This window comes from Mobula hypostoma, chromosome 9 (assembly GCF_963921235.1).
Source record: "Mobula hypostoma chromosome 9, sMobHyp1.1, whole genome shotgun sequence".
Taxonomy (NCBI): Eukaryota; Metazoa; Chordata; class Chondrichthyes; order Myliobatiformes; family Myliobatidae; genus Mobula; species Mobula hypostoma.
The window spans coordinates 88,698,233-88,721,708 of NC_086105.1; the positions used below are offsets into that span (position 1 = coordinate 88,698,233).

Consider the following 23,476-nt stretch of genomic DNA (forward strand, 5'->3'; position numbering starts at 1 on the left):
CTCCCTAATAAGGGAGAAAGAGGTGTCCCCATTTCACAGTGAGAGGGGAGACATAACAAACAACTCGCTGGTTTATGATGTTAAAAGTCCATTGCGTCGCTTTTTCCGAGCTCTGTGCCCAAAGATTTCGGGTCTCTGGGCACACAGCCTTAGATCCTCCATCTCCTGTGACACACCAATCTGCCCCGACACCAACCTTTGATCCACCGATCTCCAGAGCCATGAGCTCTCGGCCCTCCAAAGGCAAGTTGAGCTCTTAGGCTGAGCCCTTGCCGTGCCGAATAATGTGAAATCCTGAGAGCGGGTCCCATTCCCGCCAAGAACCATAATCAGCGTGTGACTCCAGGTCAGGTAAAGATAGAAATAAAGCTGTTTCCGAAGATGCAAGTAAAGGAGTCGCCGTTAGACACCATTAATCCTCCTAAACTCCTTGCATTAATCCTCCTTGCAGGTTGAGTTGGTAATATGGTAGACAAATGCAGTGTTAGCATTCATTTCAAGAGGACGAGAGTATATATTTCTCTGCCACAGGAAACAGTTGAGGCCAGTTCATTGGCTATATTTAAGAGGGAGTTAGATATGGCCCTTGTGGCTACGGGGGTCAGGGGGTTTGGAGGGAAGGCTGGGGCGGGGTTCTGAGTTGGATGATCAGCCATGATCATAATAAATGGCGGTGCAGGCTCGAAGGGCCGAATGGCCTACTCCTGCACCTATTTTCTATGTTTCTATGTTTCTATAACTGTGTGTGTTCAATTTTGAGGGATAGTGCAGTGTACACTGGGATGCTAGCATGTAGGATATGCAACTAAACTCCCCGTGAGAGTGACTAACTGAGTGGCACTGGAATAACACCAACTACAAAAGAGAGAAACAACTATGTATGTACTACTTGTCCATAGAACTGCATTGAAATTATAGTCACTGAAATTGAGCGATTCAGTTCACTTTACCCATAGCACGTAACTTATTGTGGAGGAAAAATTAAGTTTGAGAACTGGGGGTTGGCAGAATCGTGGGGGGTGCATGATTTAAAAAAAAACAACTGGGTCTATCTTCTTTGTACTAATGAACTACAGATCTTGTATTCATTGAGGAACTAATTAGATAGGTGCTAATCATCAGAGAGGCAACCTGATTAACCAATTGTTTGGTACTCTGATCAATTAGGAACCAATTGTATAGGTGCTAATGTTGCGTAAATTGCAGAAACAGTGTCTGGAGACCGGCTAACCTAGTGTGATTAGATTTGTTGTAAAATTTGGAATTGGAACCTTGCGTTGGCGGAGACTTGCGGAACGGCTCCCTGTGAATTCACAAAATGAAGGGGGTAACTAGCTTCGAGGTCTTTGCTTACTTTGTTTTTGATTGCTGCTAAATTCTCTAGCACTTAAGCTTCTTACATAAACTTTAAAAAGAATTGCCAACATTATGATTGTCTTTCTCTTTGTTTTTAATGGACTGTCACTCTTTTTGTATAAAAAAGAATTTCCAAGATTATGACTGTCTGTTTTTAATGCTCTCCCCTCCCCCTCCCCCCTTTACTTTGCTAATTCCTTTTTTTAAGAACAGTCTCCTTTGTGAAATGTTTTCAACATTAGAACTCGTTTAAAAAAAACACTATATCTAATGGAGGTCAGGGTAGATTTCTTGAATACTCCAGCAACATGAGAGGATTATTCTCCCTCTTTAGTCACTTGCCTTAAACTATGAGGTTATAGAGTATATCTCTGTGTTGGGACAGATAAACAACCCAATCTGGTACACACATCAAAGTAGCTGGTGAACGCAGCAGGCCAGGCAGCATCTCTAGGAAGAGGTACAGTCGACGTTTCGGGCTGAGACCCTTCGTCAGGACTAACTGAAAGAAGAGATAGTAAGAGATTTGAAAGGGGGAGGGGGAGGGGGAGGGGGAGATCCAAAATGATAGGAGAAGACAGGAGGGGGAGGGATGGAGCCAAGAGCTGGACAGGTGATTGGCAAAGGGGATATGAGAGGATCATGGGACAGGAGGCCCAGGGAGAAGGAAAAGGGGGGGGGGAAATCCCAGAGGATGGGCAGAGGGAGAAAAAGGCGAGAGAGAGAAAGAATTGTGTATATAAATAAATAATGGATGGGGTACGAGGGGGAGGTGGGGCATTAGCGGAAGTTAGAGAAGTCAATGTTCATGCCATCAGGTTGGAGGCTACCCAGATGGAATATAAACTGTTGTTCCTCCAACCTGAGTGTGGCTTCATCTTTACAGTAGAGGAGGCTGTGGATAGACATATCAGAATAGGAATGGGATGTGGAATTAAAATGTGTGGCTCTGAAAGTGCTGGAGCAAATGGAGTTTCTTGAACAGGTGCATCCACCTCAGGAAAATGGTCCTTGTCATAAGGATCAAGCCATCTATTTCATTCTTTATCTTTCCAGGCCTTCAAAGTCACATGATCACACATCTGTGTCGCCAGATTTCACCTGGTGATGTGCTGATCACAAACGATCGTTGTGCATGCTGCCGGATTATTGATCCTTTGGTAAATTGGTCTGAAACCCAAACAGCTTCACCACTCCTGAGCAGTGACAAAGATTTTGCTCTGATATCATGCATGCTCTTCAGTTTCTCACGTTGTGTTGATTCAAAATTTCTCACTTTGTCTAAGTGAGATTGGAGAAGGGAAGGAAGAAGGGACTGGCTTGTTCTTGGTCTCCGGCCAGTTGAGAGCTGTGATGACTGTAGCATCCATCAATAAGCTGGCAGTGCTTTGTAAGTTTGTTTTGCCTTTATTTCGCAATGCTCTTTCTGCTTCTCCATTTGCCTGGGGATACTGTGGACTGCTTGTCTGGTGTTTGAACTCATCATGCCTAGCAAAGCTTTGAATTCTCAGCAGTTGAATTGTGGACTGTTGCCTGACACATGTCTCTGGTATTCCATGGCAAATGAATACAGTTTTGAGATACTGTATAACTGCTGCTGAGGATGTCGAGGACAGCTTGGACACTAAAATATTCTATGAGTAGTAATCCACAGTGAAAAGATTTTTGTCTCTTTTCGGCTTGAAAATGTCTGTGCCTGCAATTTGCCATGGAAAGTCTGGGAATTCTGTGTGACAGAGAGGTTCAGCATGATATTTATCCAGTTTTCGGCATTGCTTTACATAATCTCCCTGCTGTGTGCAAAGGCCAGGCCACCACACGGATGGCCATGCTCTTAGGCAACATATTTCGATGCCTTAATATCCTTGGTGTATTTGACAGATGATCTTGATGTGCATAGAAGCAGGAATGATGAGTTTTTACGGATGGAAGTGGTAAACATTCCTTTTATACTGAGCTTGTGTTTCCCTGGCTCCATGAGCTCTTTCTTTTTGGGTTTAACATGTTGCTTGTTTTCTTCAGTAGTTTTGTGAACAGACATTCGGGGATGGCTGCAATATCTGTCCCAGTGTCCATTTTGAACGTCTCTGCCTCATCTTGCAACTGAACTGTAGTATACCAGCCTTGTCTATTTGAATCTAGAGCTCCAAGGAAAGCTCTCTCTTTGTATGAATCATGGTCTTCTTTGACATCCTGACCTCATGGGCTTTATTAGGTAAGTAGATGTAGGTACTGCAGGTATTAGCTCCATGTTCCTGTTCATCTATATATTACTTTATTTATTTGGACTACAAAAGTCTTCTTTTCTCTCTCTGAGAGTTTGACTGACTTCTTTGCAATGTCTATGTTTCTGTGCACCTCCCCAGGCTAGTGGCCTACAGATTATGACAAAGTATCCACTTTTGGGTGTTGCCTGGCTCCCCTGAGCCTGGCCGGTTCTCAGCTCATGCAGTGCATACAATTCGCAACTTGCATAGGCAGTTTAAGTTAATAAGTCGCTGAATATTTTTCTTTGAGAAGTGCAAACAAAGAAAAGTCTTACTGTAAAGTCTTTCTTGTTGGAGATCTCACTTGGTTTGTAGCATCAATTCATTGACGATCAACCACTTCTGACACCATGCTGTGTTTGTTATTGAGGGATGGTGCAGAGCACACCAGGACGGCAGCGTGCAGGATACTCGACTGAACTTTACTGATATCTTTGCTTGTACAGTATGTGAACTCCTCCCATATGGGAGTGGCTAACTCAGTGACACAGGAGTAACACTATTAACTGCCACCACAATAAGAGCAAGGATGTGATGCTGAAATTTTATAAGGCATTAGTCAGACCACACTTGTGAGCAGTTTTGGGCCTCTTATGAAAGAGAAGATATGCGGGCATTGGAGAGGGTCTAGTGGATGTTGACAAGAATGATTTTGGGAATGGAAGGGTTAACATATGAGGAGCATTTGATAATTCTGGGCCTTTAGCTTGAGTTCAGAAGAATGGGGGGGGGGTAGGGGTTCTCATTAAAACCTATCGAATATTGAAAGACCTAGATAGAGTGGGTGTGAAGACGATGTTTCCTGGAGTGGGTGTGTCTTGGACCAGAGGGCACAGCCTCAGAATAGAGAGACATCCATTGAGAACAGAGTTGTGAAAGAATTTCTTTAGACAGAGGGTGGTGAATATGTGTAATTCATTGACATGGCTGGCTGTGGAAGCCAAGTCATTGAATATATTTAAAGCTGAGGTTGATAGGTTCTTGGTTAGTAAGGGTGTCAAAAGTTACAGGAAGAAGGCAGGAGAGTGGGGTTGAGAGGGATAATAAATCAGCCATGATGGAATGGCAAAGCAGACTTGATTAGCTGAATTCTGCTCCAATATCTTAACAGTCATTGAGTAAAGTGTTGATTTTCCTCTCAGTTTGGTGCTTTGATCTATCTGGATGAGCTTCCTGCAGTAACTTGGAACATTGTATTTCTTGCAGCAAGGCGGACTGCAGTGTTTGAGTATATCTTATTATTATACTGCTAAGGCAGGTATACTGAATGGCTTAACTCTCCTTTTAAGTGCTGTATTAAACATGCACTAATGTCAAATATTATGCATTATAAAACACTGTTGAATGTAAAGCCATGATGCCGTGCAAAGGTCAGAAAAAAATCAGCTGTAAGATTGATTCAAATGCGTGTGCTTCCCTTGTCTCACTCCCTTTCCTTCTTTTCAACCCTGCCGCAGTTTCCTTTTCTTGCCCATAATTCACTAGCTCCTCTATCCATCCTTCCTTGACCCACTTTCTGTCACCTCCCTCACAATGCCTTCACTATCCCCCTTCAAACCAGCTGCCTCATTCTACCTATACACTCCATCTTGTTACAGTCCCATCCTCAGCTCAACCATCTATCCTCAACTGTTTGCCCCTTATCCATTTTGGTATCATCTCCCCACACCTCTCTTAACCTTCTTTCCTTTCACCTCACCTCTTCACTTTCACCTTTTCCCTTTGCCTTATTACCTTGCTCAATGTAACATTGTCTGTTCTTTATGAATTGGGAAGTTAACTTGCTTCATTTATGCCCAAGGAGTTGGGGCCTAATAAAATTGGGAAGGAAACAAAGCATTAGTCATCTGGTTGTAGTAACATAGAAACAATCAATAATTTCACTCTGATTTCTCCAATGATATCCAAAATCACAATGGTGGCAGAAAAGCTGGATGTTCCTAAGATAATAAGCCAAGGTACAGAAAGTAAACTACAGACAAGTCCCTGTGTTAGAGAGGCAGGGAAGTGGCTATGTTCCTGGAAAATGGTCAGTATTGCACTACTACTACGTCGACTCAGGCCTAGGGGGCCGGCATTGGGCATGATGACGTACTCTCCACTTCTCCCTCTTCTTCATCTGTGTGTTCAGTTCATCTACATTAGCCGCACCGCTATTTTCTAGGAGCGTGTTGACCATTGTCTTGGGAGGGTGCGCAGGGTTCATCCTCCCGTGCTTGGGCTCCCATATGATGATTAGGCTGGCAGGTAGCTCGGGGTGGTGTAGACAGTGCCCTGCTAATTGCAGTCTTCTCGCCTTGATTTTAGTGGTGAGCATCAGTAGGTTGTTATAGAGCTCGACGTTCGTCATGTGCTGTTGCCAACACACGTCAAGAGCCATCCGGAGCATTCATGTATAAATTCAGTATTGAAAGTTCCTGTAATGCAAAGCTGCATCATCAAGAAATGTGAATTTTAAAATTTGTTGATTTATTTACTTTTCCCACATAAATTTTGTAAGAGCTAATTTTTAAAAATCCTGTTTTCCTGAAATCAGAATTAGTTTTATTATCACCGGCATGTGACATGAAATTTGTTAATTTAGCAGCAGCAGTTGAATGGAGTACATAATCTAGCAGAGAGAGAAAAAAAATAATAAATAAAATAAAACACAATAATAAATAAATAAATCAATTATGTATATTGAATAGATTTTTTTTAAATGTGCAAAAACAGAAATACTGTATATTAAAAGAAGTGAGGTAGTGTCCAAAGCTTCAATGTCCGATGGCAGACATGAAGAAGCTGTTCCTGAATCACTGAGTGTGTGCCTTCAGGCTTCTGTATCTCCTATCTGATGGTAATAGTGAGAAAAGGGCACACCCTGGGTGCTGGAGGTCCTTAATAATGGATGCTGCCTTTCTGAGACATCGTTCCCTAAAGGTGTCCTGGGTACTTTGTAGGCTAGTGCCAAAGATGGAACCGACTAGATTTACAACCTTCTGCAACTTCTTTCGGTCCTGTGCAGTAGCCCCTCCATACCAGACAGTGATGCAGCCTGTCAGAATGCTCTCCAAGGTACAACTATAGAAGTTTTTGAGTGTATTTGTTGACATGCCAAATCTCTTTAAGCTCCAAATAAAGTATAGCCGCTGTCTTGCCTTCTTTATAACTGCATTGATATGTTGGGACCAGGTTAGATCCTCAGAGATCTTGACACTGAGGAACTTAAAGCTGCTCACTCTCTCCACTTCTGATTCCTCTATAAGGATTGGTATGTGTTCCTTCGTCTTATCCTTCCTGAAGTCCACAATCAGCTCTTTCGTTTTACTGATGTTGAGTGCCAGGTTGTTGCTGTGGCACTATTCCACTAGTTGGCATATCTCACTCCTGTACGCCCTCTCGTCACCACCTGAGATTCTACCAACAATGGTTGTATCTTTTTTCTTTTTAAATCTTTTTATTGAGTAAGTATACAAAAAAGGTAAGCCATATAAACATTAATACAATGTTAAAGTATAATAAAATTCCAAAAGATAACAATACCAAAAAGAAAATACTACAAACAATGTAATTTAAGCATAAGAAACCAAGATAACATAATAGTATACTAGATTTTATATATATCAATGGAAAAAAAAGAAAAAAAAAACCCCAAAAAAAAACCCACCGTGCAACTAACTAAAAGCAAAGCAAAGCAATGGGCTAACTTGAAACCAAACAGAGTTAAACTTAAAATCACGTCCTCAATCCCGACCTCCATTAAAACAGTGAAGAAAAAACAAGAAGGGTAAATATTACATTAAATGAAAATATCGAATAAAAGGTCCCCAAATCTGTTCAAATTTAAATGAAGAATCATAAAGGTTACTTCTAATTTTCTCCAGATTCAAACATAAAATCGTCTGAGAAAACCAAAAAAAGGTAGTTGGAGCATTAAGCTCTTTCCAATGTTGTAAAATACATCTTTTCGCCATTAAAGTAAGAAATGCAATCATTCTACGGGCTGAAGGGGAAAGATTACTAGAAATTTTAGATAGTCCAAAGATAGCAGTAATAGGGTGAGGAGAGATATCTATATTTAATACCTTAGAAATAATATTGAAAATATCTCTCCAAAAAGTTTCCAAAGTAGGGCAAGACCAAAACATATGAGTTAAAGAGGCTATCTGCCCCGAACATCTATCACAGAAAGGATTAATATGCGAGTAAAAACGCGCTAACTTATCTTTGGACATATGTACAATGGTTGTATCATCAGCAAATTTATAGATAGTATTTGAGCTATGCGTAGCCACACAGTCATGTGTATACAGAGAGTAGAGCAGTGGGCTAAGCACACACCCCTGAGGTGCACCAGTGTTGATTGTCAGGGAGGAAGGTATGTTATCACCAATCCACATAGACTGTGGTCTTCTGGTTAGGTAGTTGAGGATTGAATTGCAGAGGGAGGTACAGAGGCCCAGGTTCCACAACTTCTCAATCAGGATTGTGGGAATGATGGTATTTAATGCTGAGCTATAGTCGATGAACAGCATCCTGACGTAGGTGTTTGTGTTGTTTAGGTAGTCTAAAGCCGTGTGAAGAGTCATTGAGATTGCATCTGCCGTTGACCTATTGTGGCGACATGCAAATTGCACTGGGTCCAGGTCCTTGCTGAGGCAGGAGTTCAGTCTAGTCTTAACCAACCTCTCAAATCATTTCATCACTGTCTTTGTGAGTGCTACTAGGCAATAGTCATTAAGGCAGCCCACATTATTCTTCTTGGGGAATGGTATGATTGTTGCCTTTTTGAAGCAAGTGGGAACTTCTGCCCGTAGCAGTGAGAGGTTGAAAGTGTCCTTGAATACTCCCGCTAGTTGGTCGGCACAGGTTTTCAGAGCCTTACCAGGTACTCCATCAGGACCTCCTGCCTTGCGAGGGTTCACTCTCTTTAAAGACAGTCTAACGTTGGCCTCTGAGACGGAGATCACAGGGTCATCAGGTGTAGCAGGGATCTTCACAACTGTAGTTGTGTTCTCCCTTTCAAAGCGTTCATAGAAGGCGTTGAGTTCATCTGGTAGTGAAGCGTCACTGTCATTCATACTATTGGGTTTTGCTTTGTAGGAAGTAATGTCCCTGCCAGTGTTTCCATGCATCTGATATTGCTTCCAACCTCATTCGATATTGTCTCTTTGCCCTTGAAAGAGCCCTCTGCAAATCATACCTGGTTTTCTGGTACAGACCTGGGTTGCCAGACTTGAATGCCACAGATTTAGCCTTCAGCAGACGACGTATCTCCTCTGCTTTTGGTTTGGGAATGTACAGTAAGTCTTTGTAGGCACACACTCATCCACATGGGTTTTAATGAAACCAGTAACAACTGCAGCATACTCATCTAGATTCAAAGATGAATCCCTGAATACAGTCCAGTCCACCGATTCAAAGCAGTCCTGTAGGCGCTCCTATGCTTCCCTTGTTCAAGCCTTCTTGGTCCTCACTACTGGTGCTGCAGTCTTCAGTCTCTGCCTATACTCAGAGTAGAAGTACAGCTAGATGATCAGACTTCCCCAAGTGAGGGTGTGGAATAGCATGGTAGGCATTCTTGGTCCAGTGTGTTGTTTCCTCTGGTACTGCAAGTGATCTGTTGATGGTAATTGTTTAGTGAGTTTTTTCTGACTGGCCTTGATAAAATCTCCCAAAACAATGATGAAGGCATTAGGGTGCGCTGTTTCGTGCATGTTAATCCCGTTGCTCAGATCATCTAAAGTCTGCTTGACATTGGCCTGAGGTGGAATGTAAACTGCTACCAGAATAACCTCAGAGAACTCCAGTTGTAGGTAAAAAGGACGACACTTTACTGCCAGATATTCCAGGTCTGGTGAGCAGAATTGGGACAACACTGATATATTTGTGCACCAAGGAGCGTTGACCATGAGGCATACTCCTGCACCTCTGCTTTTGAGAGACCCTATAGATCTATCCTGACGGTGTGCAGTAAACCCATTGATCTGAATCGCTGTATCTGGTACAGAAGGGGTTAACCACAATTCCGTGAAACAAAGGACACACGTGGTCCTAATGTCCCTCTGATTCAGCACCCTGGCTCTGAGATCATCGATTTTATTCAGCAGAGACTGCACGTTCGCCAGCAAGGTGGTTGGTATTGGGAGTTTAAAACCCTGTTTCCTTAAATGCACTTGTAATTCTGATCTATGCTTCCTCCGAGGTGTCCTCGGCGTTGTTTTGGTCGGTTTTAAGCAGTGATAGTTTGTTTAAACGCATTAAGACATCTTTGTTGACTGTATTGACCTTGGAAGCAGTTGTGCTTTTTAGCTGTAACGGGCTGAAACAGGAATATTTAATTGATACATTGAGAGTTCTGCTGCTACTTGAGTCGCGCCTAGGCACCCCGAAAGTAAATTTGGTTGTAATCTGTGAATTCCATAAGGGCAAATTTCTGTTACTCAAATTGGCCTATCATCGAGTCAGAGAGTCATAGAAAAATGCAGCACAGAAACAGGCCCCTTGGCCCATCTAGTCTCTGTCAAATCATTTAAACAGTCTAGTCCCTCAACCTGTACCCAGACCATAGCCACTTACTATCCATTTATCTATCCAAATTTCTCTTGATGTTGAAATTGAGCTGGCACGTACTTCTTGTGCTGGCAGCTCATTCCATACTCTCATGACCATCTGAGTGAAGAAGTTCCCCTCATGTTCCCCTTAAACTTTTCACCTTTCACTCTTAACCCATGATCTCTAGTTGTAGTCCCAAACAACCTCAGCAGAAAAAGTTTGCTTGTATTTACCCTATTTTTACCCATCATAATTTTGTATACCTCCATCAAATTTCTCCTCAATCTTTCACATTCCAAGGGAATAAAGTACTAACCGATTCAATCTTTCTGTATAGCTCAGGTCCTCCAGTTCCGACAACATCTTTGTAAATTTTCTCTGTACTCTTCCAAATGTATTTACATCAATCCTGTGCATGGGAAACCAAAACTGCACACAATACTTCAACTTAAGCCTCACCAACAATTGTTTTGTACAGCTTCAATGTAACATCCAACTTTGGTACTCAATACTTTGATTTATGAAAGTCAATGTGCCAAAAAGCTTTCTTTACGACCCTATCTACCTGTGCCTCCACTTTCAATGAATTTTGGACCTGTATTTCCAAGTCCCTTTGTTCTACCATCCTCCTCAGTACCCTACCATGCTCTCTGTAAGACCTGGTTGGTCTTACTGAAATGCAACACCTCGCGCTTGTCTGCATTAAATTTCATCTGCCATTTTTCAGCCCATTTTTCCAGCAGGTCCAGATCCCACTGCAAGCTGTGATAGTCTTCCTTGCTGTCCACTATATCCTGAATTTTGGTGTCATTTGCAAATTTGCTGATCCAGTAAACCATATTATCATTCAGATCATAGATGACAAACAACAACGGACCCAGTACCAATCCATCTGTTCTCCACTAGTTACAGGCCTCCAGTCAGAGAGGCAACCATCTACTGCCATCTACTACCATTTTCTGCCTTTTCCCACAAAGTCAATGTCTAGTCCAATTTACTACCTTAAAGTTCAAAGTAAATTTATCATCAAAGTACATATACATCACCATATACAAGCCTGAGGTTCACTTTCCTGCAGACATACTCAGTAAATCTAAGGGAGGGAGGAGAAGATGGCAGTGTGACGCAGCTCGCAGCGGCCACTCCAGTGGTGATGTCTGTTATTTGTCAAGTAGGGTGCCGTGCACAATCCTGATTTGATGGAGACTGGATGTGAGAGCACGGAGGAACATCTGGTGAAACTTCTGAAGTGCCTGCTTCGCTGCTGCTGCTACTGTGTGGTCCAGAATCTCCGGAGGTGAAGGCCTCGAGTCCTCGGCTTTGCTTGTTGCTCAGCGGCTGGGGCAGGGTCGAAGCGCTCGGCAGAGGATGGTGCTTGGAGAGGCTGTGTTGGAGGGGCTGGTTGGAGGCTCGAAGTTTTTGGACGGACTCAGAGTCCGCTGCAGTCAGGAGCTTCCAATGGTGCTGCATTGGCAAGTTTGCGGCGCTTGGAGGTTCAAGGCAGGGAGAGTTTCTCCTTTCTACCGCCTGCATGAGATGATGAGTCTATCAGGACTTTGAGACTATTTTTTACAGTGCCCATGGTCTGCTCTTTATCAAATTACGGTATTGTTTTGCACTGTTGTAACTATATGTTATAATTTTGCATCTCCCCCTCCCCCTCCAGCTTTCAAATCCCTTACTCACTCTTCCTTCAGTTAGTCCTGACGAAGGGTCTCGGCCTGAAACGTCGACTGTGCCTCTTCCTATAGATGCTGCTTGGCCTGCTGCGTTCACCAGCAACTTTGATGTATGTTGCTTGAATTTCCAGCATCTGCAGAATTCCTGTTGTATATGTTATAATTATGTGGTTTTGTCAGTTTTAGTCTTGGTTTGTCCTGTGTTTCTTGTGATATCATTTTGGAGGAATGTTGTATCATTTTTTAATGCATGCATTTCTTGGTGGTTATGGGGTAGTAACTGTTCTTGAATCTGGTGGTGCGAATTCTGAGGCTCTTGTACCTTCTACCTGATGGCAGCAGTGATCCATACGTGCAATCACCGTTTCTTTGACTTTGTTATGTTAGTCAAGGATTGCAAGATCTTCCATCTGCAGACCCCAGAGCCTGCTGGCTCCGACGCTAGCAGGCATGATCTTCGGATTGCAGCCCCCGCCATCGATCTCGGTGGCTCCACCAACCCAGGGCATATCCAAAACCTGGACTCCAGCACCATCAATGTGGGCTCCAACGACCATGGACACTTCATCCCCTCCGACCTTCAACTCTCTGAGGCAGAGTGCTCTGTCCTCAGACCTTTGTCCCCCTTCGCCCACATCTCAGCGAGTTCCTTGTGCGCCATGATGCTGAACTCTTCTTCCGCCGGCTCCGTCTTCGAGCCTACTTCTTCAGCAAGGACTCTCCCAACCCCACCGATGTCCCCTTCTCCAGTCTTCAACCCTCCTCCTCTTCATGGACACTCCACTCTGGTCTTCTGCCTGCTCTGGATCTTTTTATTGCTAACTGCTGATGGGACATCAACCGTCTGGACTTCACCACACCTTGTTCCAATTCCATCCTCACTCCTTCCAAACGCTCTGCTCTCCACTCCCTCCGCACCAATCCTAACCTTACTATAAAACCCACCGATAAGGGGGGTGCTGTTGTAGTCTGGTGTACTGACCTCTACCTTGCCGAGGCACAGCGACAACTCGCGGATACCTCCTCTTATTTACCCCTCAATCATGACCCCACTAAGGAGCACCAGACCATTGTCTCCCACACCATCACCAACCTTATCAGCTCTGGGGATCGCCCATCCACTGCCACCACCAACCTTATAGTTCCCGCACCCCAGACTTCCTGTTGCTACCTCCTACCCAAGATGCACAAACCTGCCTGTCCAGGTAGACCCTTTGTTTCAGCTTGTTCCTGCCCCACCAAACTCATTTCTGCATACCTTGACACTGTTTTATCCCTGCTTGTTCAATCCCTTCCCACCTATGTTCGTGACATTTCTCAAGCTCTGAATTTTTTCAATGATTTTAAGTTCCCTGGCCCCCACCGCTTTATTTTCACCATGGATGTCCAGTCCCTATATACCTCCATTCCCCAACAGGAAGGTCTCAAAGCTCTCCGCTTCCTTTTGGATTCCAGACCTAACCAGTTCCCCTGTACCACCACTCTCCTCCGTCTAGCAGAATTGGTCCTTACCCTTAATAATTTCTCCTTTGGCTCCTCCCACTTCCTCCAAACTAAAGGTGTGGCCATGGGCACCCATATGGGTCCCAGCTATGCCTGCCTTTTTGTTGGCTTTGTGGAACCATCCATGTTCCAAGACTATACTGGTATCTGTCCCCCACTTTTCCTTCGCCACATCGACAACTGCATTGGCACTGCTTCCTGCACGCATGCTGAGCTCGTTGACTTCATTAATTTGCCTCCAACTTTCACCCTGCCCTCAAGTTTACCTGGTCCATTTCCAACACCTCCCTCCACTTTCTTGATCTTTCTGTCTTTATCTCTGGAGACAGCTTATCTACTGATGTCTACTATAAGCCTACGGACTCTCACAGCTCCTTGGACTATTCCTCTTCCCACCCTGTCTCTTGCAAAAATGCCATCCCTTTCGCGCAATTCCTCCATCTCCGCCGCATCTGCTCTCAGGATGAGGTTTTTCATTCCAGGACAATGGAGATGTCTTCCTTTTTTAAAGAAGGGGCTTCCCTTCCTCCTCCATCAACTCTGCTCTCAAACGCATCTCTCCCATTTCACGCACATCTGCTCTCACCCTATCCTTCTGCCACCCCACAAGGGATAGGGTTCCCTTTGTCCTCACCTACCACCCCCACTAGCCTCCGGGTCCATCATATAATTCTCCGTAACTTCCGCCACCTCCAACGGGATCCCATCACCAAGCACATCTTTCCCTTCCCCCCTCCGCTTTCTGCAGGGATCGCTCCTTACGCGACTCCCTTGTCCATTCGTTCCCCCCATCCCTTCCCTCCGATCTCCCTCCCAGCACTTATCCTTGTAGGCAGAGCAAGTGCTACATATGCCCTTACACTTCGTCCCTCACTACCATTCAGGGCCCCAGACAGTCCTTCCAGGTGAGGCGACACTTCACCTGTGAGTCGGCTCGTGTGATATACCTCTTCCTATAGACGCTGCCTGGCCTGCTGCGTTCCACCAGCATTTTGTGTGTCTTGCTCAACCTTTTGATTGCTGACTTTGTCTGAGGTCTTATCAACATCTGTCTCCACAACCTCTCCATTATCTGTTCTGGTACTCTGGATCCAATCTTCCTGAAACTATAGTTTAACTCCTCCCATGCAGCACTAGGAAACCTTCCTGATAAGATATTTGGCCCCCTCCAGTTTGGGTGCAAACTGTCTCTTCTGGTCAGGTCCCACTTTCCCAGGAAGAGAGCCCAATGATCCAAAAATGTGACACCCTCCCTACACACCAACTCCTTAGCCACATGTTAAACTGTGCAACCTTCATATTTCTGGCTTCACTAGCATGTGACATGGGTAGTAATCCTGAGATCACAACCCTGGAGGATCCTGTCTTTTAACTTAGCACCAAACTCCCTGACCTCCTTTGCAGAGCTTCGTCACTCTTCCTATCCATGCTGTTGGTACCTATGTGGATCACTTCCTCTGGCTGCTCACTCTTCCACTTAAGAATTCTGAGGACACGATCTGAGATGTTCTGGATTCTGGCACCCAGGAGGCAACATACCATCTGAGAATCCCGTTCTTGTCCTTAGGACTTCTTTTCTGTGCACCTGACTAACGAATCCCTTATCACCAAACTTGCCTCTTCTCCCCCCTTCCCTTCTGAGTCACAGAGTCAGACTTAGTGTCAGAGAATTGACTTCTGTGACTTTTCTCTGGTAGGTATTCCCCCTCAACAATATCCAGTATATTGAGGAGGATGGCCACAGGAGTACTCTGCATTGGTTGATTAACCCTTTCCCCTTCTGATTGTCATCCAGTCTGCTATGTCGTGCAACTTGGGTGTAACTACCTCTCTCTTTATCTTATGTATCACCACCTCCCCCCCCCCACCCCCGCCACCCGCAGCCTCCTGAATAATCTGGAGTTCATCCAGTTCCAGCTCTATCTCCCTAATGTGGATTGTTAGAAGCTGCAGCTGGATGCATTTCTTGCAGGTGTAGTCATCAGAAACACCAGAGGTCTCCTTGCGTTTCCACATCCCACAAGAGGAGCATTCAACTATACAGTCTGGCATCCCTACTGTTCTAACTGTATCATTGGAGTCAGCTGTATGGAAGTGTTGACACCCACATGGAGAACAAGATTTTTTGCATGTTCTGAGAGGAGCTGTTTGTTCCATGTTCTTGGCGTAATGTCAAAAATTAGGATGTAACACAGTTGATCAAGTAGAAAATAACAGGTGTTTTTGAAGCAACACCTATGGAAAAATATGAGTCAGACCTGGGCCTGGACATTGGTGTTTGGGAGAAATTGAAGCGGTGAACCTCATCCCAATTTGTAGCCTGGGACTTTGTAAACCTTCAGTTATTGGAATGTAATACTTGTTTGTCAGTAATATGCTTTGATTGAAACACACAGTGCTGTAAAGAGTCATCAAGATTTTCTGGCCTTTGTATCATAATGAAAATGTTTTGAAGCTAAAAATTTTATCTTTGTTTATAATTTACATCTTTTTTGAAGTGTTATTCATAAAGTTCAATTGTCTAGAAATTCATCTTTTTTTGGTAATGCCATTGTACTGTAGCAGGAATGCGATACACTCAGCTTCTGAAATTCAGCTCCATTGATATACTGGTCACTGAGGACTCTGAGTATTTGAGATCGAAGAAGTAGTATGTGGAATAAGTTCAGTTGGATACAAAGTAGGATCCCAACCCCCCCCCCCCCAAATTTTTTTCCTTTCAGTTGTTGAATAAACACAACTGCTTGATTTAAGTAACATTGAAACTTTCCATCTGGCTACATTTATGAGCAGGAGGTGGCACCATCTGCACTCAATTCACTGAACCTGTTTTAAGCATCTGTTTAAAAACAAAAAAAGATAGTGCATTTGACATAGATTGGGAAGTATTTGGATTTGCAGTACTGTCATTTCTCCATATGATAATGTGCAGAGAAGTCAAACAACAGGAATTCTGCAGATGCTGGAAATTCAAGCAACATACATCAAAGTTGCTGGTGAACGCAGCAGGCCAAGCAGCATCTGTAGGAAGAGGTGCAGTCGACATTTCAGGCCGAGACCCTTCGTCAGGACTAACTGAAGGAAGAGTGAGTAAGGGATTTGGGAGTTGGAGGGGGAGGGGGAGATCCAAAATGATAGGAGAAGACAGGAGGGGGAGGGATAGAGCCGAGAGCTGGACAGGTGATAGGCAAAAGGGGATACGAGAGGATCATGGGACAGGAGGTCCGGGAAGAAAGACAAGGGGGGGGGTGACCCAGTGGATGGGCAAGAGGTATATTCAGAGGGACAGAGGGAGAAAAAGGAGAGTGAGAGAAAGAATGTGTGCATAAAAATGAGTAACAGATGGGGTACGAGGGGGAGGTGGGGCCTTAGCGGAAGTTAGAGAAGTCGATGTTCATGCCATCAGGTTGGAGGCTACCCAGACAGAATATAAGGTGTTGTTCCTCCAACCTGAGTGTGGCTTCATCTTTACAGTAGAGGAGGCCCTTACACTTCCTCCCTTACCACCATTCAGGGCCCCAAACAGTCCTTCCAGGTGAGGCATCACTTCACCTGTGAGTCGACTGGGGTGATATACTGCGTCCGGTGCTCCCGATGTGGCCTTTTATATATTGGCGAGACCCGACGCAGACTGGGAGACCGCTTTGCTGAACATCTACGCTCTGTCCGCCAGAGAAAGCAGGATCTCCCAGTGGCCACACATTTTAATTCCACATCCCATTCCCATTCTGACATGTCTATCCACGGCCTCCTCTCCTGTAAAGATGAAGCCACACTCGGGTTGGAGGAACAACACCTTATATTCCGTCTGGGTAGCCTCCAACCTGATGGCATGAACATCGACTTCTCTAACTTCCGCTAAGGCCCTACCTCCCCCTCGTACCCCATCTGTTACTCATTTTTATGCACACATTCTTTCTCTCACTCTCCTTTTTCTCCCTCTGTCCCTCTGAATATACCTCTTGCCCATCCTCTGGGTCACCCCCCCCCCCCTGTCTTTCTTCCCGGACCTCCTGTCCCATGATCCTTTCGTATCCCCTTTTGCCTCTCACCTGTCCAGCTCTCGGCTCCATCCCTCCCCCTCCTGTCTTCTCCTATCATTTTGGATCTCCCCCTCCCCCTCCAACTTTCAAATCCGTTACTCACTCTTCCTTCAGTTAGTCCTGACGAAGGGTCTCGGCCTGAAACGTCGACTGCACCTCTTCCTAGAGATGCTGCTTGGCCTGCTGCGTTCACCAGCAACTTTGATGTATGTTGCAGAGAAGGCATGGTTTTTTGATGTATAATCTGCAAAATTCAACCTGGAAAAATAAATTGATATATTTTTGTTTATTTTCACAGCTTGAAGCAGAATTGAGTGTTCTTCAAAGCCAGCTTGCTATTATTGACAAGAACATCACGAATGATGAGGGGAATACTCTGAGGTAGGAGAATAGTATAGCATCTCTAATAGAGCAGGAAGATGAACTGAGTAATTACCGTTTAGTTCACTGCTGTAAAGATAATCACTGTTGGATAGCCAGCAGTGACTTTCAACAAAGATATGGAAATATATATTGATATTGTAACATTAAATTCACTATGTCTGAGAGGAATTGCGTTTGTGCATTGGTAAGGACAGCATCACAGAGCTTAAGATACACAAATTCACACTACATATAGTTAAACACAATATAAAATACTCACAATAGGTAATAAATACTAAACTTGATGCTTGTAATTTGAAATACAAATACACACAATAAAACTAATTGTTTTTCCTGTCGAAGGTGCTCTGCATACTATATAGTGGTATGCAAAAGTTTGGGCACCCTGGTCAAAATTTCTGTTACTGTGAATAGTTAAGTGAGTAGAAGATGAACTGATCTCCAAAAGTCATAAAGTTAAAGATGAAACATTCTTTTCAACATTTTAAACAAGATTAGTGTATTATTTTTGTTTTGTACAATTTTAGAGTGGAAAAAAAAGGAAAGGAGCACCATGCAAAAGTTTGGGCACCCCAAGAGATTTGAGCTCTCAGATAACTTTTACCAAGGTTTCAGACCTTAATTAGCTTTTTAGGGCTATGGTTTGTTTACAGTCATCGTTATGAAAGGCCAGGTGATGCAAATTTCAAAGCTTTATAAATACCCTGACTCCTCAAACTTTGTCCCAATAATCAGCCGCCATGGGCTCCTCTAAGCAGCTGCCTAGCACTCTGAAATTTAAAATAAATGATGCCCACAAAGCAAGAGAAGGCTACAAGAAGATAGCAAAGCATTCTCAGGTAGCCGTTTCATCAGTTTGTAATGTAATTAAGAAATGGCAGTTAACAGGACCGGTGGAGGTCAAGTTGAGGTCTGGAAGACCAAAAAAACTTTCCGAGAGAACTGCTTGTAGGATTGCTAGAAAAGCAAATCAAAACCCCCATTTGACTGCAAAGACCTTCGGGAAGATTTAGCAGACTCTGGAGTGGTGGTGCACTGTTCTACTGTGCAGCGACGCCTGCTCAAATATGACGTTCATGGAAGAGTCACCAGAAGAAAACCTTTCCTGCGTCCTCACCACAAAATTCAACATCAGAAGTTTGCAAAGGACATCTAAGCAAGCCTGATGCATTTTGGAAGCAAGTCCTATGGACTGATGAAGGTAAAATAGAACTTTTTGACCACAATGAGCACAGGTATGTTTGGAGAAAAAAGGGTGCGGAATTTCATGAAAAGAACGCCTCTCCAACTGTAGAGCATGGGGGTGGATCGATCATGCTTTGGGTTGTGTTGCAGCCAGTGGCACGGGGAACATTTCACTGGTAGAGGGAAGAATTAATTCAATTAAATACCAGCAAATTCTGGAAGCAAACATCACGCTGTCTGTAAAAAAAAAAAGGCTGAAGATGAAAAGAGGATGGCTTCTACAACAGGATAATGGTCCTAAACACACCTCAAAATCCACAATGGACTACCTCAAGAGATGCAAACTGAAGGTTTTGCCATGGCCCTCACAGTTCCCTGACCTAAACATCATCGAGAATCTGTGGTTAGACCTCAAAAGAGCAGTGCATGCAAGACGGCCCTAGAATCTCACAGAACTAGAAACCTTTTGCAAGGAAGAATGGGCGAGAGTTCCCCAAACAAGAATTGAAAGACTCTTAGCTGGCTACAGAAAGCGTTTACAAGCTGTGATACTTGCCAAAGGGGTTGTTACTAAGTACTGACCATGCAAGGTGCCCAAACTTTTGCTTCAGGCCCTTTTCCTTTTTTGTTATTTTGAAACTGTAAAAGATGAAAATAAAAAAAGTAATCTTGCTTAAAATATTAAAGAAATGTGTCATCTTTAACTTTATGCCTTTTGGAAATCAGGTCATCTTTTACTCACTTAGCTATTCACAGTAACAGAATTTTGACCAGGGGTGCCCAAACTTTTGTATGCCACCATATATTCAAAATTGGGTGTTGAGGAGGTGAATGGAGGAAGGCACCAAACTGAATAAGGCTGTTCTGGTGCTGATGTGCCGGGACATGATGGCATGAGAGTGTAGTATGTGTGAAGTGTATGTGTAATGTCCTCTACTATTTGTTGAGCCTTCTTTATTGTCCGTCTCTCATGGATGCTGCTGAGTGATTCTTATTCCTGACCAATGATTTTCTGTAGAGTGGGTTGAGGTTGATAGTGTTCATTGCTCTGAACAATGCTGTGATGTTGTAGGTTAATACTGATTCAGTGAAGTATTTATAAAATGTCTGGAGAATCGATGGCTGGACCTGAAGTTTCTGCATCTTCCTAAGAAAAAATAGCTGTTGTTGGCACTTGGAGAATGTCAACCCATCACTGGTCTTAAAGTTGGTTGTACCGGGGTACTTGTATTCTCCAACATGCTCTATTGATTGGCCACTTATGGTCCAGGGTTGGGACAGCATACTGTTGTTTTCTAAAGACCACTACTGTTTTTTCTGGGGTTCAAGTCCAGATAGTTGTTTGTGCACCATCCAGCGAATATATTGGTTTCCTCATTGATGCAGTTGTCAGAGTTGGCAGTGTTAATGATGACTGTCATGATAACTTGACATTTTCTTATTTCACATTCTACCCCATCCAGTTCTTCTCATCCTTTCTGTTTTCAGATTATTAGATTGTTTATCCAATGCCTCAAAGCAGATAAGCAGGAATCTCCTCCAAGTAAATCCTGGAAAGAACAAAGCCATTGTCATTAATCCCTATCAGAAATGTTCTCTATTATTATAATCCTTGAAGAATCAATTTACCATTCTGACTTCTTAGCCATGCCCCAAATTTAGTTCCTCTTAAATCCATTGTTTTCTAACTCTTTTAAGTACATCGAGCACAAAATATTGCAGGCCTTCAGCCCACCATGTTGTGCTGACCTTTTAACCTACTCTAAGATCAATCTAACCCTTCCTTCCTACATAACCTTTTGCTATTATCCCTGTGCCTATCTAAGAGTTTCTTAAATGGCCTTAAAGTATCTGTTTCTATCACCACCCCTGGCAGGGCATTCCATGCATTCATTACTCTCTCTGTAATTAACTTGCCTTTGACATCTTCCCTATATTTTCCTCAATCTTTCTAAGATTATTCTCCCTTGTAGTATCCATTTCTGACCTGGAAAAAAGTCTCTGACCATTTACTCTATCTATGCCTCTTGTCATCTTGGACCATAAGATATAGGAGCAGAAGTAAGCCATTCGGCCCTTCAAGTCTGCTCTGTAATTCAATCATGGCTGATCCAATTCTTCCGGTCATCTGCACTCCCCTGCCTTCTCCCCATAGCCTTTGATGCCCTGGCTAATCAAGAACCTATCAATCTCTGCCTTAAACACACAAAATAATTGACTACATAAATATTTACCTCCCTTTTAATATGACACATCAAATCATTACTGGTGCAGCCAGTTGGTTTTAGAAGTCACGTAATTAGTTAAATGGCGATCACCTGTGTGCAGTCAAGGTGTTTCAATTGCATGTAGTAAAAATACACTGGTATCTGGAAGGTCCAACTGCCGGTGAGTCAGTATCCTCGCAAAAACTACTCCTTGAAGATGAAAGAAGGCTCTAAGCAACTCTGTGAAAGGTTATTGAAAAGCACAAGTCAGGAGATGGATACAAGAAATTTCAAAGTCATTAAATATCCCTTGGAGTAAGTTTAGTCAATCATCAAGAAACAGAAAGAAAATGGCACAGCTGTAAATCTGCCTAGAGCAGGCTGTCCTCCAAATCTGAGTGACTATGCAAGAAGGGGTCAAGTGAGGGAGGCCACCAAGAGACCTGCAGTGACTATAAAAAATATTCAACCCCCTTGAAAGTTTTCATATTTTATTGTTTACAACATTGAATCACAGTGGATCTAATTTGATTTTCTGACACTGATCAATAGAAAAAGATTCTTTTGTTTCAAAGTGAAAACAGATCTCTACAAAGTAATTTAAATTAATTACAAATATCAAAACTAAATAATTGATTGCACAAGTATTCAACCCCTTCAAATCAGTATTTAGTGGATGTGTCTTGGCAGTAATTACAGCCTTGAGTCTGTGTGGATATGCCTCCATTAGCTTTGCACTTCTGGACATGGCAATTTTTTCCCATTCTTCTGCTCAAGCTCTGTCAGTTTGCATGGGGATCTTGAGTGAAGAAGTTGTACTGGGGCATTTCCACTGACCTGACCACAGAAATCCAGGCTCAGTGGTATGAACAAGCATTACAAATTGGTGGTCTTCCTTGGCTGCAGTGAATGACCATGTCGTCTTCTGTGCCTTCTCATGGCCTTCACTCTCCACGGAACGTTGCACTACCCTTTTCTGCCATTGGATCTCAATGTAGATCTCATCCGTTCAGTCCACCGTAGCTAACTTTGCCTGCTATGACATGGTTGTCCCTCTCTCACTGGGATATGTTTACCCTGCCTGTTGAAGCGGTGTACCTGGGTGTGGCCACTGTTACATGTAAGTGGCTACTTGGAGCCACAGCTAAGAGTTGCGTGTCCAGTGGGGACCAAATGAGAGTGATCTTCCCCGTAATGGATGTGACAAGCCCCTTTACAAGAGGTGCTAACCCTCCTGGAACACCCCATACACCGCAGAATTAATCTGCATGTGAAATTGAATTTTTGAGGATCTAATTAAATTCATCAATGAAGACAGTGTGATTTGACACAACCTAAATGATCCTATTGAAAGCTAAAGCCTTTTGGTAGGATCCAATGAGAGTTTGATCCAAAAGGTAATACCCATAGGATCCTAGGAAATTTGTCAAATTGGATTAAATATTCATTTAGTAATAGGAGATGGAGGGTCGTGGTTGAGAGTTGTTTTTGCAAGTGGAAGTCTGTGACTAATAGTGGACCAAAGTGATCAATGCTTAGGACTTTTGCTGTTTGCTACATACATAATGAATTGGATGTGAATGCAAGAGTTACAATTAGTAAGTTGTACAGGTGACACCCACATTATTGATGTTGAGAATGAGGAGGATAGCCTTTTGAACGACATCAGAACAGTAGTAATGGAATAATATTGATGAATTTGTAAGATGGGTAGTGCAATAACTAATAGAATTTGTCCTTTAATAATTGTGGATTATGACCGCGGGAGTTCTCCTCATTTATTTTGGTCAGCGTCTACATTCCACCTCAGGCCTGTGTCAGGAAGGCGCTAAACACCTGGCTGACCAGATAACTGAAGTGGAGAACAAATATCCAGACTCCTTGCTCATTGTTCTTGGTGATTTTACCAGAGCAAACCTTGGCCATGAATTGCCAAAATTTAGACAACACATTAAGTGTCCTACCAGGGACACTAACATACTAGACCACCGTTACACGACAATAAAGGATGCATATCGCTCTGTTACACGGGCAACCTTGGGACTCTCCGACCACTGCCTGGTTCACCTTCTCTCAACATACAGTCAGAAACTAAGATCGGTTAAGCCTGTTGTCAGGACAGTCAGGAAATGGACCAACGAGTCAAAGCTGGAACTTCAGGCCTGTTTTGACTGTACGGATTGGAGTGTCTTTGAGGCTGCAGCTACAGATCTTCATGATCTATCTGACATCGTGACCTCATACATCAGTTTTTGTGAAGACATGTGCATTCCAACAAAAACCTTCTGCACATTCAACAACAACAAGCCCTGGTT

The 23,476-nt window shown here is 43.4% G+C and overlaps 1 protein-coding gene across 2 annotated transcripts in view; it reads left to right on the top strand.

The window, feature by feature from the left end:
• The window catches only part of mad1l1 (mitotic arrest deficient 1 like 1), a 1,178,242-nt gene that overhangs the window by 475,974 nt on the left and 678,792 nt on the right, over window positions 1–23,476 (top strand). For both annotated transcript variants that reach the window (XM_063058642.1, XM_063058644.1), the window contains exon 14: window positions 17,684–17,766. In XM_063058642.1, the coding sequence (XP_062914712.1) occupies window positions 17,684–17,766 (83 nt within the window). The remainder of the gene's footprint in view (window positions 1–17,683; window positions 17,767–23,476) is intronic.